The 18,337-nt window shown below is 32.0% G+C and overlaps 1 protein-coding gene across 1 annotated transcript in view; it reads left to right on the top strand.

The window, feature by feature from the left end:
• Positions 1-18,337, top strand: part of ppp1r16a (protein phosphatase 1, regulatory subunit 16A) — a 44,761-nt gene that overhangs the window by 12,530 nt on the left and 13,894 nt on the right. Inside the window, exons 3-6 of the mRNA XM_087275993.1 lie at positions 11,329-11,826; positions 12,831-12,901; positions 15,956-16,101; positions 16,770-16,873. Of these exons, the coding sequence (XP_087132119.1) occupies positions 11,580-11,826; positions 12,831-12,901; positions 15,956-16,101; positions 16,770-16,873 (568 nt within the window). The 5' untranslated portion in view covers positions 11,329-11,579. The remainder of the gene's footprint in view (positions 1-11,328; positions 11,827-12,830; positions 12,902-15,955; positions 16,102-16,769; positions 16,874-18,337) is intronic.

The raw sequence follows: 18,337 nt of genomic DNA on the forward strand, positions 1-18,337 counted from the left end.
ATTTAAAACAAGTTTTACTTTAACGTTAAAGTACATTTAAAAGCAATCTGTAGTTGAGAAAGGGCCAGATTGGGTGTAGATGCAGCTGTGTATATGACACATCATCATATAATCAGCGTAATAATGAAATAATGAAAATAATAATAATAAAAATGATCATTTTTTTATATTTTAATCAATATATATATATATAATTTTGTACTATATATAATATATATAAAAAAAAGTTTTAGCATCAATATCGCAATGGTATATATCGCAGGATATGCAATGTTATCCAAAATTTTTTTGGATTTTTTAGTTCTGCAACTGTATAATGATTTTAAAAAAGAATTCAGGCATAAGAAAATGTAATTTTAGTTTTAAATTTAGTAATGATTAATTTATTTAAATATTTTTTATAAATAAATTATCTATAATTATTATAATTTTTTAAAATAATTTTTCTTCTAATTAAATTACTGTACCTGTCTGAATACTGTTAGATTAAAAAAATCAAATAAAACACTTATTATTTCAACCGTATATCTTTATTTACTCCATTTATCTATGTTTGTAGATTGTTTATAATATTTTATGCTGATGCACTTCTCTACAGAATCATCCCAATCAATCTAAAATAATACATTTATACAAATAGAGATATTCAATTAATCTGGTAAAATTCTAGCTATCGCAATATATATATATTGCAGAATAACAAAATATGGCTATGTTAGATTTTTTAGAATATCATGTAGCCCTACTCTGCATAGTGCATATATTGTTTTGGCCATTCATCGATGATACTCTTGATTAAACCTATTAGTCGTTATTTTTATTACTAAAAACATTGCTATTGGTTACGATCTCTAAATTCTGGCACCAACTTTATACTAAAATCCACTCTAAATGGTCGGGGGATTTTTTTTATTATGTAAATTTGAAAGATAAAATATTATGCTTTCTTTTATATGATTCTTTCTTAAAAAATTTTTTAAGTGATGCAATTTGGGGTGCCAGATTGTTTTGTTTGTTTTAAAGGAGAGTGTGACCAAGAATGTTTGAGAACCACTGACCTAGTTTAATTAGCACATCTTGGCTTGGTTTGTTGCACGTTTACTGATTCAGGATGAGAATGTGCGACTTTGTGAAGAATAGTGTAGATAGCCTGGATAAGTGCACATTCCCAGCATTCATAAACAGACCACAGGATCAATAACAAAATCAATAATTACAAATATTGATAAAACCCGATGTAAATCAATCAGTTAATAAATGTAAAAATACTCTTCTCAGGCACTGATCTGGTAACTTACTGATCTTGTAATTACTTTCTTGAATTAACAGAAACATTTGTGTAGGTGAAACATTAACAAATGAACATCTAACAGTGAAAATCACGAAATGAAATTAGTTAGTACTAAAAAGTTATGGTAATTCATAAACTGATTATATCAGGTAGAACTCTATAGGTAGAATTTAATTTTTTTATGTTAGTATAACTCTAATGCTAGAAGCAATACCAAACCATTAGAGTAGCTACAGTATATATTTATTTGCTCTCAATTCATTCTATTAACTTAACTCATACAAGCTAGATAACTAAACCTAAAATGTTTAGGTTACTAATACTCTAAATGTTAGACGATATAAACACAAATTAATGTGTATATGAATCTATATAGGTACATAAGTTTACAGTACTCAAATTGTTTGGTTTCATTACTTAAATTATTTACCGCAATTGATTTTCACAAACAGTTTGAGTTAACTTAAATTATCGGGCATTACAGTGAATAACAAATGTTATTCATTTAAATGTGACCTATGGTCATTCATTTTATAGAATTGCGTGTCTGTTTCACCTGTTTATTTTATCTGATTATTCATCATCTATATTCTATTTTATTTAGAATTTTCTTTCTAACAGTTTTGATTTAAATATGATTATTTAATAAATTAATTAACTAATAAGTTTATGCATTTGTTTTTTTAAGCTTATTTTTTTTGTATCTTGTCTATCCCTCCCTTATGAAATGGCCAAATGTACATGCAGAAAATTACTGTTATTTTACTAATATATGTGAACATTTAAATTTAGGTTTTAATTGTACTGGTGGATTATAAATGAAAAGAAGAGTCACTGTAAAACTAAATTTATAGTACTTTTGACAGCGAGACTAACAGATAAATATGATTAATCCTGGTTATTAGCCTGCTCTGCAACAAAATAAATCTCCATAGTAACTAGAAAGAATAAATCTAAACAGTAACTTAATTCAGTCTGCTTTTTATTGCAACTAACTTCATTGAGTCAGGGCTAAATTTAGCCGGATATCTTGAAAATCCCAGCTTAAGCCGTTATCTTGATTTTATGCATTTTGTGTGATGCTAGATTTCTGCAATCTGAGGTCTTAGTAAGTAAAGCCTATTAGACCTGTTATTTTCTGCTATGATAGTAAGTCAAAGGACAATAATTTCCTACGCGGTCTGTTCTATTGATCTGAAATGTATTGTTCTGCACAATATCGGACAAATCAGACATTGTGTTATTTTGTTTTGCTGCAATATATATTGAGATATGAATAAAATTATACCAAATTATTTCAATTGGAATCTTTTTATTAATTAAGATTGACTGGGATGATTAAGTCTTTTTCCACGCAGTGTATCTGCATAAGATAAATGAATAAACTAACAGACAGTGCTTTATGGTTTTCTAGGAAGTCAAACAGTATTCAAGTACAGAAATTGAACAATTGATTGTAAAATAACATGGTCATTGTATAAATAATAATAAAAAAGAATATTATTTAGTTATATATATATATATATATATATATATATATATATATATATATATATATATATATATATATTAATCTTAACTAAAATTTAATCCTGCGATTTGACTTGCAGATACACTCATTGTAATATCAATGCCCAAACAATATATAATTTCAGCCCTGCTATTGTCTACTTATACATAAATATTTACATTTTTAAATGAGTAAAAGGAGTTTTTTTTAGTAGCAAATTATATTGCTGCAGTATTGATTTTCAGTTGCATTGGTGGTGAGGAGTGATGGCAGCTATTGATAAATGATCAATTTATTGTAGGTAATCAGTATACATATTGTGTATTTGTAAATGTATTTAATTCAATACACTTTATTGATGGTCAATTATGCACGAACATCATTGATGTCCTAGTTTGTGCATGTGGCTAATTCACAAAACATACTGTACAGCAGAATTGAAGGAAACAATAAGTGATTAGACTGAGCATGCATTGTTTAATATAAGAAAAAAAAAACTCTCCTACTGTGCTTAAAGAAACAGAATGAGGCATTAGTTTACCATCCAGACTAGGGTTGTTGTGATGTGTTGCTCTGCGTTGTATCACATCCATTGTGGATAGTGTTATCAGATTGTTAATTGTCTGAAAAGGATTAGAGTATCATCTAACTCAGGGCTAGCTCTGTTCTGGAGAGCTGTGCAAGTCCTGCAGAGTTTTGATGCGGCCTTAAAACTCATTTGCCTGCAGTTTTTTTTATTGAAACTAAGACCTTTGTTAATTGTTCAAGCCTGCAGGGCTTACGTCTTTTCTGTACAAAACTTGCCTATCAATTGGTCAAGAACATGTTATATATAAATATTTACATTTTATTTAGAGTTTTTTTGAAGGTAGATGCTGGTATCTTGGAAAGCAGTGGCTGAAATTTAGCCGATTTAGTTTGGAAATGAAAACGTAATTACATTTTAAATAATTTAAAAGTGGATAAATAAATGTGTAAAATAAACATAGTATATACAGTTGAAGTCAGAATTATTAACCCCCTGAATTATTAGCCCCCCTGTTTATTTTTTCCACAATTTCTGTTTAACGGAGTGAAGATTTTTTCAGCACATTTCTAAACATAATAGTTTTAATAACTCATTTATAATAACTGATTTATTTTATCTATGCCATGATGACAGTAAATAATATTTTACTAGATCTTTTTCAAGACACTTCTACACCGCTTAAAGTGACATTTAAAGGCTTAATTAGGTTAGTTAGGTTAACTGGGCAGGTTAGGATTATTAGGCAAGTTATTGTATAATGATGGTTTGTTCTGTAGACTATCAGAAAAAAAAATTGCTTAAATTTGCCTAAAGAAAAAATATTATCATACATGCTGTGAAAATTTCTTTGCACTGTTAAACATAATTTGGAAAATATTTAAAAAAGAGAAGAAAATTCAAAGGGGGGCTAATAATTCTGACTTCAACTGTATATAAACATATGCCATAAACATACACACACACACACTCTCTCTCTCTCTCTCTCTCTCTCTCTCTCTCTCTCTCTCTCTCTCTCTCTCTTTCTATTTTTATTTGACTGTTTTTTTGTAAATAAATTTTGTAAAATGATATTTTGTTTTTCTGCAATTTATATTGCAGCATGAATATAATTTTCAAACTCTATTTGAAACAATTGATCATTTTACATTGGTTGTGGTGATTTGTAGGGAGTAAATCTGCATAAAAATAATAAACAAATTAATTAAAGAGAACAAAGATACAAATTAAGTAAACAGTGCTTTATGGTTTCCTGGAGAGTAACAGTATTTAGGTACAACAATTAAATAATCAAATGTAAAATAACACATGCATACAGAAGTCAACATGTGCAGTGGATTAAAAGTAATCGAAGTCGACATTAAGAGACTATAATCGATATTTTTTTTCAATTACCTACTGCATGTGGAGTCATGTGACCTCACTCTATGAAGACTGATTTATACTTCTGTGTTGAACTCACTGGTGTGGTTTTCTCAAAAAATGAAACTACATGTCAGAGGTTTGCACTACATTGAGGATGATTGGAAGCTGCACCAGAGATGCCTTGAGACGGCATATTTTCTAATACAATAAAATTATTATTTACATTAAAATATTTGTGGGCGAAGCAGTGGTGCAGTAGGTAGTGCTGTCTGTCACCTCACAGCAAGAAGGTCACTGGGTCGCTGGTTAGAGCTTCGGCTTAGCTGGTGTTTCTGTGTGGAGTTTGCACGTTCTCCCTGCGTTCGCGTGGGTTTCCTCCGGGTGCTCTGGTTTCCCCCACAGTCCAAAGACATGCGGTACAGGTGAATTGGGTAGGCTAAATTGTCCGTAGTGAATGAGTGTGTGTGTGTGTGTGTGTGCATGTGTGTGTGGATGTTTCCCAGAGATGGGTTGCGACTGGAAGGGCATCCGCTGCGTAAAAAACTTGCTGGATAAGTTGGCAGTTCATTCCGCTGTGGCGACCCCAGATTGATAAAGGGACTAAGCAGACAAGAAAATGAAATTAAATGAAAATATTTGTTTACAGAAGATTCAATAAATGCAATATCTACACAGCGAAATAAACCTCCAACTTATCCAGCATATGTTTTACGCAGCCTGTGCCCTTCCAGCTCACTAGGAAACACCCATACACTTTTACACACCCACACTCTTACACTAGGGACAATTTAGCTTACCCACTTCACCTATAGTTAGCCTAGTCTTTGGAAGTGGGAGAAACCGGAGCACCTGGAGGAAACCTAGGCCAACACACCATGCTGCCCTGTTTTTATCTTTTAATATGAAAAATATTGAAAACTAATAACTTTTAATGTTTTAAAAGGTATTTATTGTCATTTTTTATAAGAATAAAGTGTACATTTTAGGCAACGTGTGTTTTAATTTCAGTTGTTCAGCATTGATGTTCAATAAGTAATAATGTGTATGTAGATAGTGTATGTATCAGTGAACTATGATTAGTAAAAATTAAAATTAACAAACAAAAAAATCATTCATTAATCGTAGTCGAGTTAAAATGTTCAATTAATCGAAATTTTGATTTTAGGTCAAAAACTATTCAACAACATCCATTCTTGCCTAAAGAAAATTTTGAAAAACTCTTTTGATTCACCTCAAATGTTGACTCTTTATTATAATCTTTGTTATTTGTTTACAAATGTTATAATTTGTAGAGCCTAAATGGTTTAAATTCTCTAAAAAACTTGCCTAATAACAGATCTTAAAAAATAATTTCACTCTCTTAGGGTTAAAATTTGTTCTAAAATCTGTTTTTGGTTAATTACAATCCCAATTGGACATTGCGGATCCTGCGACGTGGCTATTTTGGATGTGCATTTTGCGATATTGATGCTGAAGCCAAATATTGTGCTGCCTTAATTCAGAATTCACCCTTCAGTAATTTCTTATATAGACATTATGACGTACATATAATGTATAAATTCAGTGTATTGTAATAATAAAAATGCACAATACTCATTTTGAAGGCACTTCAAAATACATTGAATAATTATTTATTATTGAAACTTTTAGAGTGCCTTTTTAAGAAATTTCAGAATTCACTTATGTGCAGCATTTGTTCATCACAGCAACAAATGCTTGAAGGCTTATTAGGTGAATTATTTTTTAAAAATTAACCTTTTGCATATTAATCAGGTCTACGACATTTAATTCTGTAACTACATAGGCCTTTTGTTTATAAATGTACAGTAAGGTTTCATTTAACATCAGTCGATTTAACTGAAGTCAATGTTACAACAACTACAAAAACATGTATTAATTATAGTTGTTGTTCATTTCTTAATGTTTAATAATGAATTAAAATCAAAGGTCATAATCGTTTAAATGCAGTTAATAGCTAATAAAATTCAGTTGTATTTTTAAACATTATTCATTCATACATTTTCCTTCAGCCACTGTGCTGCCTTTTTTAAATGAACTTTATCATAGCTAAAGCTACAGCTATTTCTCAATGTTGATTTTAATGTATTAACTAATGAGACCTTTTTACCTATTGTAATTTTTTTTCCTTGTGCTATTTAATTTGCTTAAATATGTTTTTACTCTGAACGTGTATTGAGTAAAACATTTAAATAAAGTATTTTTTGGTTAATATATCTATCAAAGTAATCATTGGAGTGAATTTATTTTGATAATATCTTATATCATGATAAAGGCTTCTGCAATTTTTCAAAACAAGGAAGATGGACACGGGCAGAAGCCACATGTCCCCAGTGTTTACATCTGTAATGGGGCTTATTAGTTATATATACAGTATATGCTTATTAAAGAATATAGTATTATATAGTACATAATAAAGTATAAATAACTAGGCCTAATCATAAAACAGTTTTATTAAACTGTCAATCTATATTTTTTACAGTCATACTAGCCTTCTGTTTACAGTTAAAATATATTTATTTTGGATAAATATACTTGCATTTTGAATGTCATTTGCACATATTCCATCCTGTCATGTGGATAACAATGTGCTACTAAAGTAAACACATTTAACATTATAAAGGTTAACAATTGTGTGAAAATAGCACAATGTAAAACAATATTTAGTCGAATGATGAATACTAACCCCCACCCATTAGTTTATCTACAGGTAAATAATAATACCCTTCAAAAACTTTTGATTTTATGTTTATTATATTTATTTATGAGGTATTTCTGTGAGTGACAATTGATAAAATGAGTTTGCACATTATAACCAAGCACATACAAACGACATTTTCCTCCTTTTTGCATTTCACCTCTGCTCTAGCTCATTTCCATGTTTTGCATTCTAAAAAAACAAACTAATGCATATTCACCATGAAAAGCATCACTCTGTGTCAGCTTATCCTGCTAAACAATTGTATACAAAATTTTTTCCAATTAAAGAAACACACAAATGATGAAATATTTGGAAACATTTGATTTCTTATTTATTATAATAAACTTAGTGTACTAAATTTAGACTACAATACAAATATTTGAATACATTATCAAGAGTGAGACATTGTGTGCTTGCGAATTACCATGTCCACACATGTTTATGTCATGACTCATGAAGTTGTGAGTTTATATAAAGAAATACAATGTTGCAAAATAAAATAAATAAATGTAGTATTTGATTAAAACGTTTTATAGAAACTATAATAGATTTTTCATTAGACCAAAACTAACCCGGTCTAAACTCCGGCGCAGAGTTGCACCTCGCTTACACTCTGCTTAATACGCACAAGAGAGCAATAGGCAAATATCTTTACATATGAAAAAATGTAAATATTAAGGATATATATAGTATATAATAAGAATAGATATAGAATATAAATATAAAGGATTAAAATATTACAAAACATATTATTTTCTAGCCTACATAAATATGAAAAACCACTGCTTTTATGTCTTCTTCATCTCGGGAGGCTTTTTCAGTTCATTCATAACAATTTGCTTTTGTATAATGTTATTATTATTAGCAGTATTATTTATTATATCCATATTTATATTTGTTTATTAAAAACAAGCTTAGATTTGGCCACCTGTCAGGTTTTAGACCATATGGGGCACAGCATGTGTTTTAGGATATAACTCAGGTTTTTGAGCACATTTTGCTAATATTATTCATTTATTAGTTTGCTGGAAATTATAACTGAATTTAGAAATAGTTTTGAAATGAATATTTGCGCTTAACAAACAAAAGTGTTTATTTATAGACTAATTGATGTCTGTGCATAAAGGTTTCCCTATCCAAGAGCGAAAGTGAAAGTGATTCATTATCTTTCATTCTCACGCAGTAGATGCTCTGTTTAACAGCTTTCTGTTAAAAAAAACTGTTAACTGTTAACTGTTTGCTTGTGAAATGCTCATTTTTTCCACTTAGACTTACTTTGCGTCCTGTAAATAGCGAATGCGCTCTTGGCGCGACGCAGCTAACTCTTAAAGGGAATGGGAGATGAGATTCTAATTGGTTTATTCTCAAAACACACCTATAACTCATTAAGAAAATAATCTCAACCCTTTTAGAACATGCGCCACGGCGCAAGGCTGATTTCCCGTCCTTAAATTAGCAAAAACGCGTCCTGACACGCCCTGAAAGCGTTTGCGCCCCCTGCGTTTTGCGCTCTGCGCATGGACCGTCAAAATAGAGCCCATGAAGTTTGCACTGAAGTTTGCACTGTTTTGTGTTGTTTTTGAACTCAAATAAAGCCTGAATTTATGTTGTGTGTAGTTTTTCTGTAACATTTTAAAGACTGTAAGGGTCTGTGTGTTGACATATGTTGCATCTATCTATTTATTTATTTTATATAATTGTTGACAGTACAGTAGGCTATTTCACACTATCATTGATTTGCAGTTATAATCAAATTATGTTCGTAGAAAGGTTAGTAATGGAAAGTTATACACAAGTATTTATGAGTACAAAGCATCTGTTTTGTGAGAAGTGCTTCTCATATGATGTGAACAATCTGTACAGCTTTACTTTGACGTTTTGAGCAAGAATGATGTCTACTGAAACTTTGTCGAACACCACGTCTACCAAAAAGGTACCATTGGTACCATTTGACAGTGGAGACACAAGCTTGATAAAGGTGACCCGTACCAAACCGTACTGTACCGTACTGTACCACTCAGTGGAAATAAGGCATAAGCATGATGTACTCACTTTCAGTTGTTATGGTCTTTTTCTATACAGCTGATATTTTATTTTTAATAGCCAATGTCTGAAACAAAGTTAATATCATAAATGTGTCGTTTCCTTTGTTTTAAAAGCAGTTCCATAGAATGACCCTTTCTGGGTGGTCAAAATATTTTGAAAGTCCTCATGCGAATAGCTCAAGTATTAAGATATCTGAATAAAGTTTCTTTTGAAACTGCAAAAGTAGATTATTTCAAAACATCTTCTTTCTTTAAGTGCTAAAAGATACTCAAATGGTGAAGTTGGCCAACTTTATCTTGCTTTCCCTAGGCTCTATATATATATTTTGTATTTTATAGAATTCTGGAAGAAGGAATTATGATGGTTTTAAAGAGTTGGTTCACTCAATAACTTTATTAATTTGTCTCTAGCATTCCATTCCAAAACCCTGCATTCATCTTTGTAATACAAATGAGGGGTTTTTAGATTAAGGCTTAATCCCAATTCTACCCCTTAGCCCTTACCCGGAACCCTCGTTTTGCGCTATTTTGTGAAGGGGTAGGGATGTCTCAATTCTCTTTAGCTTGAAGGCATACGCCTAAGGGAAAGGGCTAGATAGCCCTCAAAACTAAGATTTTTCAGGACCACACTCGAAACAAAAAGATACGAAAGTTTCCCAAAATACACCAGCTACAACGGCAGGATGGCTGCACACAGTAAGTCAGGAGATGCACAAATTATTTTTTGTCATTATTATCAATTGTTACAAAAAAACAAGCAAATGTTTTAGTATAATCATAACTGCGTTCGTGTTTTACCATCATGATTTAAAAAAAAATTACAAAAAAAAAACAAAACACCAAATTTCGCCATCTTTAATCCCTAATAATAATTCCTGTATAGTAGTCCCACAACATACGTTCACATCTGTCACTCATGACACTCGTGTTAGAAAGGTCTAGTGGCTGGGAATTAGCTTTTCACAGCAACTGGTCCAACGGTAATGTTTTCATGTGTTTAGATGAATAAGGAAACGGTATAAATTTACAGTACAGTTACGATCTTATTGCAACATTATATCATTAGTAAAACATGACGTATGCCTTCAGTGATTTCCTGAAGATAAATAGCCAAAAAAGAATGCGACTGGAATAACTAGAGCAACCGTGATCGTCGATCTTATATGAAGTAAAAGATAACGATGACCAGAGTTAGGTGTAATGCATTCCACATTACACGTTACTGTAATCTTATTACATTTTTGAGTAATGCAGTAATGTAAAGAATTACATTTTAGATGTGTTATCCGATTACAGTTACTAAAGTAAAAGAAAATGTGTTATGTTACAAATGTAATGTTTAGAAGAAAAAAAAATCTTCTTTTAAATCACATTTTCTGCTGCAATGTCAGTTAATAAGCATGTTAAATTGTAAATAAAGCTTTTAAAATGCTGGAAAACACAAGGTGAAATAGTGCTGAAATAGCTGCTATAAAGAGCAGCTGCTTCTTCAAGTGGAAATAGAGACATAAAAAAAAGAATAGAATTGGGATTTGAGAGCTCCGTCATATTTGACAGAAATGGCCTCAACTCAAAGTTCAGAAGAATACCAAAAAAAAAAACCAACAACCTCAAAACAGACCATATGGCTTCCGCAGTTCAATCGCAATATCATCAAGCGAACGCTTTTTTTGCGCACATAAGACTTTATTCAAGTTTTTTCTCCTCAGTGCAAGTATATATTTTGGAGTGAACTAACACTTTATGAAAAGTGTAATTGAGTTATAAGATTTTCCATAGTGAGCGGATAAGATTACATTAATCTACATTAATCTGACATTAAAACCAATTTACAAAAATGGACACTTAAACGTTCTTCTCTTTCTTTTGTAGGATTTTCACTCCTATAAAAAAAATTCTTAAGAATATGGTTCATCATTGGCTTTCATCTGCATCTCTGCATTATCCTGCTGGATCTTGTGTTTGTTTGCAATTCTCATCAGACACTTGAACATTGGAACTGCAGATGTGAAGGAGTCATCGAATGCGTATGATAGGAGACCAAAGACAATCCGACCAGAAGCCACAGTCCTTGTGGTGTACGACTGGATTGGGAACACTTTAAAAATCTTGACTTGAAAGATATGGCAGAGCATGGAGAGCTGCTAGCAGAAATGGCATCTATTGGGCGTCTTTCAGCCACAGAGCGCCTGAAGCAGGCGCAGAAGAGACGGGCACAGCAGCTCAAAGGCTGGGCTCAGATGGAGAAGGACAGTGCCCGTGGTCACAAGGCCGACCACAAGGGAGATGGGGTGAAGAAAAGCAGAAGGGTGACCTTTAACTCCAATGTGATGCTGTTGGAGGCTGCTGCCAGGAATGATATCGAGGAGGGTAAGAATAGAGTACTATCACTACTGCACAATAATAATGTAAGAAATGAAAGAAGAATTAATAAATTGGTTATTACATTCAGTACTCTGCCTATTACCAGTTAATTCAGAATTACATTACATTATGAATTATATCATGAACACTACCTGACAAAAGTCTTGTTGTTGATCCCAGTTGTGAGAGCAACAAATAAAAACTTGACCTTCTAGTTGATCAAGAAAGTGGCAGAAGGTAGATTTTTGTTTTGATGAATCATCAGTTGAACTGCATCCCAATCATCACAAATAATGCAGAAAACCTATTGGAGCCCGCATGGACCCAAGGTTCTTATAGAAATCAGTCAGGTTTAGTCAAGGAAAAATCATGTTTTGGGGTTACATTCAGTATGGAGGTGTACGAGAGATCTGCAAAGTGGATGGCAACTTAACAGCCTGAGGTATTTGTGCTGCCCATTGCATTACAAACCACAGGAGAGGGCTTATTCTTCAGCAAGATAGCACTCCTTCTCATACTTCAGCATCCACATCAAAGTCCCTGAAAGCAAAGAAGTTCAATGTGCTGAATGATTGACCAGCCCTGTCACAAGACATGAACATATTTAAGCATGTCTTGGGTAAGATGAAGGAGGAGGCATTGAAGATGAATCCAGAGAATCCTGATGAACTCTGGGAGTCTTGCAAAAACACTTTCTTTGCCTTTCCATATGACTTATTAATAAGTTATTTGAGTAATTGCACAGATGTATGGATGCAGTCCTCCAAGCTTTAATGGAATCATATAAAATCCATATTTTTTTCCCACTGCATCATAACTTTATATTCTATACTGTAAATTATTTATGTTAAGTGACAAGACTTTTGTCTAAGCAAAGTCAGACCTTACTGTCCTAATTAAATAATTAAAAATCAAGGCATGATCATATTTTATTTTGGTAAAATAAGCATAATCTAGACGCATTTGCTATCCCTTTAATGTCATAACTTTGTATTTATGTCTTTTGGTAGTACGGCAGTTGCTGAATAATGGAGTCAGTCCAGACCTTTTCAACGAGGATGGGCTCACTGCTCTACATCAGGTACACATTCATTGACATAAAGGACACTCTTTCTTTCACACATAGACATGCAATTTGCATATATACAGTTGAAGTCAGAATTATTTGCCCCTCTGAATCATTCGCCTCCTTGTTTAATTTTTTCCCCCCAATTTCTGTTTAAGGGAGAGAAGATCTTTTCAACACATTTCTAAGCATAATAGTTTTAATAACTCATCTCTAATAACTGATTTATCTTTGCCATGATAACAGTAAATAATATTTTACTTGATCTTATTCAAGACACTTCTACGCAGCTTAAAGTGACATTTAAAGGCTTAATTAGGTTAACTAGGCAGGTTAGGGTAATTAGGAAAGTTATTGTTTAACGATGGTTTGTTCTGTAGACTATTGAAAAAAGTTAGCTTAAAGGGGCTAATAGTTTTGTCCTTAAAATGGGTTTTTAAAAATGTAAAACTGCTTTTATTCTAGCCAAAATAACACAAATAAGACTTTTTCCAGAAGAAAAAAAAACATTATCAGACATACTGTGAACATTTCCTTGCTCTGTTAAACATAATTCGGGAAATATTTAAAAAAGACAAAAATCAAAGGGGGGCTAATAATTCTGACTTTAACGGTATATGATCATTGAATTATCACCTAACCTTGCACCGAATTTATCAAATTGTCAAAAAATTTATGTAGACCTTAATGATAAAGAAAACAGCAAAACATTTATTAAATTAAGCTGTTAGGAATGGCTGCTGCATGAAATAAATATAAGAGCAATATTAAGTGCTAACATAAACTCTCAGCCCTGCCCAACTCTTCACAATGACAAATCTTTTGTCTTCTTAAAGAGAGAATCAATTTGTTAGCAAGTTATGTTTAATTTCCATTACTAATTGATGTAGATTTGTGACAAATTTACATGTTAGTCTTCACTGGCTGGCTGCCCACAATAATATTATGCACTGCCTTTATATAATTGTTTTGGTAACGCATTACAATAAGGTTTCATTAGTTAATATCAGTTAATGCTTTTACTACCATGAACAAACATTTATTACATTGTTTATTCATCTTTGTTAACATTAATAAGTGAAAATAAAGTGTTTTTTTGTTCACTTTAACTCATTGTACATTAATTACTGTTAACAAGCACAACTATCAATTTCAAATAATGCATTAGTAAACTAAACTAGAATGAACTGTGGTTAATAAATGCAGTACAATCATTGTTAATTCTAAAAACATTACACTAACGTTACACTAATTAACCTTATTGTAAAGTGTGACTATTGTTTTTGTCATTATCAACATGTTAGGATCATGCCAACATGTATTCTCAGAAAAAGCATTTTTACTAAAATTCCCATTATATTCACTGTTGTGTATGGAATATTTTGCACATCTGCGCTTTGTATGAGATTTTACATTTTTTCTAACTCTAACATTGTATTTTTGCAATGTTGCCATGTCCACGTCAATAGGCTCTAGGTATAACATAAAACAGTCCTGATTTACAACAAAAATTCCAGAAATGTTTTTTTTTTTTGTTTAGTAAAATTAAAAATATGCAGAAAAGATTTTTCTTTATATTTTTTAATTGACAAAAGTAAAACAAAAGATTTTCGGTTAGCAAATTATTTGTATTCTGGAAACATTAAATAATTTAAACTTTGATGGCTGCAATGCAACTCAAACAAATTGGGACAGAGGCAAGTTAAACGTAAAAAGGTAATAGAATATTATAAATTGAATTTATTGAATGGGATAGCCCCTTGAGATGAATCATCTCATTTCCGAGGGGGTCCCATTAATATCCAAATTGAGCAAAGCAGTCCACAATAAGTAGGGTTATATGCACACAGACTTTTACTTTCATTTAGCCAGTCCCAAAAATCGATGCGTTTAAAATCTGATTTCCTTAAAAAACAGCGATCTTCACTGCCTGGCTGATATACGATATAAAGTGGGTATCAGACCAAACAAGAAGCACTGCATTAAATTCATTTTTCCATGCCATGTTTTTAAAATATGAAAATTCAGTTTACCCCAGTATCATCAATAGAGCTTCTGCGCTAGCCTGCTACTAATGACGGCGCCTGTGTCTTTCATCTTTTTTACGCTTTAACAACTAAATAGATGCTTAGGTCTATTTAATTAATAATATTTGAAATACATTACAACACCAATGCTCTAAAAGGAACCTTAAGAAATTGAAAATAGTCACATAAACCTTTCACTGGAAGTTCATGATTGGCTGAAAAACACTAGCTGTGCATATAGCCCATTTGAGATATATGCTGGGTTCATGGTTGGAAATAAATGAGCATCTCAGTCTTTGCAAGTAAAGCATGATCATGGCTCATTATTTTGTGCCAAAAGTAATGTAGGAATTGTCAAACAAATTGGAAAATTACATTTATTCATGCAAATGGTTATTAGATCAAGTCTCATTTAGCTTGTGCTACAGCCAACTAGTTTAGTAGGCACACAATGGATATGCTTGACTGGCCTTTCTGCAGTCCAGATTTATCTCCTATTGAGAATGTATGGCTCATCGTGTAAAGGAGAACTGACTGTTCAGTTTTGTATCAAGGCAGATTGGGCAAAATATTTTATTTTTATTTTAGAATAAAGAGACGGCATTATATGCCTCTGTCCCAACATTTTTGGAGTGTTTTCCCGGCATCAAAATAAAAATTTGATAATATTTCCATAATACAATTAATTTGCTCACTAAAATCACGGGGATTTTTTTCTTTGTACATTTGACAACTAAGTTAAAGAAGTTCAGGATAAATTTGAGCATAGAATACGCTTATCACCCTTGTAAATCACTGAACTACTGTATGTGTGTATACAGCAAGTTATAAATCTACTGCTAAATTTTGCTACTGTCTATTTGTAACCTAAAAATGTTGAATAAAAATGCTAAATTGGCTTATATATTGGTCAACCACACTAGTCTAATTGTTGATTGTTGTTTAACTACTTGGTTAGTCCACTATCTTTGCTCATTCATTTCTGCTGAATCAGTAGTTCAGTTTTTATTTAGCAATTCATTAAACTTTTGTGTTTTTACAGAGCTGCATAGATGATTTTTTGGAGGTAGCACGCTGTCTTCTGGATGCAGGTGCAAATGTGAATGCGTGTGACAGTGAGCTGTGGACCCCTTTACATGCAGCGGCCACCTGTGGACATACTGACCTTGTCCAGATGCTGATCGAAGCGTATGTATAAATGTATTATTCATTTATTATGCCCATCTAGTTTGTCATAGCAACCCTCTAAACACAGCTTGGGCATAGAAATACCATTAGCTAGTAAACTTTTGTTCAGTTGACATATTTATAAATAATTTGAAATAAAACATGTATTATGAATTAATCAGAAATGTGCTCTTAGCAGAATGACAGCATATTATGAGCCTAAATCATAACTAATCGTTAATAAACAATTGATTTACAAGTATTTATACAATTTTTATGATAGAACTAACTTATTGCTAGTTAGCGCTCATAAGTAACCATGTTATCTGTGTTCACTTGAACGTGTTTTTCTGACAATAAAAGTTGAGCGCCAACCAATGATATTGCAGATATTTGCAATTCTCCCACCGACCACTAAATGAAATGTCAGCTAATTTTAGCTACAATAAAGGTGGTTTGTCAAGCCCACTCACCTGTGGGAAGTACAATCAGGATTGCAGTTTTTTCCCTGGAACATGAAATGTTTATAGGAAATTGTCTGGTGCATATGGTGGGGAAGTGTATGCTCACTTGTGTGAAACATAAGTTTTGAGGGTTGCATAAACAACTTGAATTATTTAGAACGGCATAAATTATGTGTTTTAATAATAGTGTGTGATTATCGACTGGTTTGATTTAAATGTGTTCAGGGGTGCAGATCTGTTGGCGGTGAATGCAGATGGAAACATGCCATATGATCTGTGTGAGGATGAGGCTACGTTAGAGCTCATCGAGATGATCATGGCAGAGCAAGGTAAGGATGACTGAAATATACCATATTTCTAGTTTCATTCAAAAAAATGTATGGCCAGTATTAAAGAACTCTTAATATGCATTATAAAAGGTCATATTTTGGATTTTTGGTCTCCAACAACAGACTAATATGCATGCAAGGTCAAAAACACTTTTGCTGTCTTATAATATGCATTTTTTCTAATTATCCAAGCCTAATTATCCCAACCATTCTTAAATGATTTGTTCAGCAATTCCTTTGTGTGATGCTAATTAGGGCTGTGCGATTAATTGAAATTGTATTGAAATCGCAGTTTAAACATGCAAAATTACTAACTTTACCTTACAGTACAATTTTTTTCCTCGCTCCAAACCCAACTGATACATCTCCCGCAATATGCTATTTGAACCTATCATAATGCAGCATTTCTAATAACTGATTTATTTTTTTTTTTTGCCATGATGACAGTAAATAATATTTTACTACATATTTTTCAAGACACTTCTTTACAGCTTAAAGTAACATTTAAAGGCTTAACTAGGTTAATTAGGTTAACTAAGCAGGTTACGGTAATCAGGCAATTTATTATATAACAGTGGTTTGTAGATTATCGAAAAATATATAGCGTAAAGGGGCTAATAATTTTGTCCTTAAAAAGGTGTTTAAAAAATTAAAAACTGCTTTTATTCTAGCCGAAATAAAACAAGTAAGACTTTCTCCAGAAGAAAAAATATTATCAGACATACAGTGAAAATGTCCTTGCTCTGCTAATTATAAATTGGGAAATATTTAAAAAAGAAAAAAAAAACTGTAACTTAAAAGAAGAAAAAAACTTAAGACCCTTTTTAGGTTAGATTTGTTTATTAAGAGCATGTAGATACAGTAGAATTTTATACGAGCAGGATTTTTAACCCTTTTTATGCTATTACACATTCATAAAAGATGTTAGTTATCAATATATTAGTCTTAAGACAACCTATATTCTAGTGTGCTCCAAAACAATGACAAAATCCACATAGAATACATAAACATTTAGAACTTTATTGTAAAACTCTAGTATTTGATACATCATGCCCACTTCAAGATGCTAATGCTTTTTGCTGAAATCAATCATTTGTTCACATCAAAGAGGGTTAGCCTAAACAATTGAAAATATAAGAAAATAGTAAATGGTAGCCAAGCTATGTTGATCTGAACTTGTTATTTGTTTTCAAATGTCCTGTGCACAACACCGCTCTATGGCAAGCCCCCATGTGGAAAATACATTGCACATAGACAGTCAGTATACATGAAATGAGGAGATTCAAAGGCAAAATGGGTTACACATAATTTACATTTTTATGTGTGGGATACAAACAGTGTAAATCAGATTTTTTTTTAAATGGAGGGAATCATGTCTGGTTTTGTGTTAGTTTCACTTGAACCACCACATGCTTGCATGCAGGTGTGTTGTGTTTCTTCCCAGAGAAACAGCAACACAGAGTC

Source organism: Danio rerio, chromosome 12 (genome assembly GCF_052040795.2).
Source record: "Danio rerio strain M-AB ecotype USA chromosome 12, GRCz13ab, whole genome shotgun sequence".
Classification (NCBI taxonomy): Eukaryota; Metazoa; Chordata; class Actinopteri; order Cypriniformes; family Danionidae; genus Danio; species Danio rerio.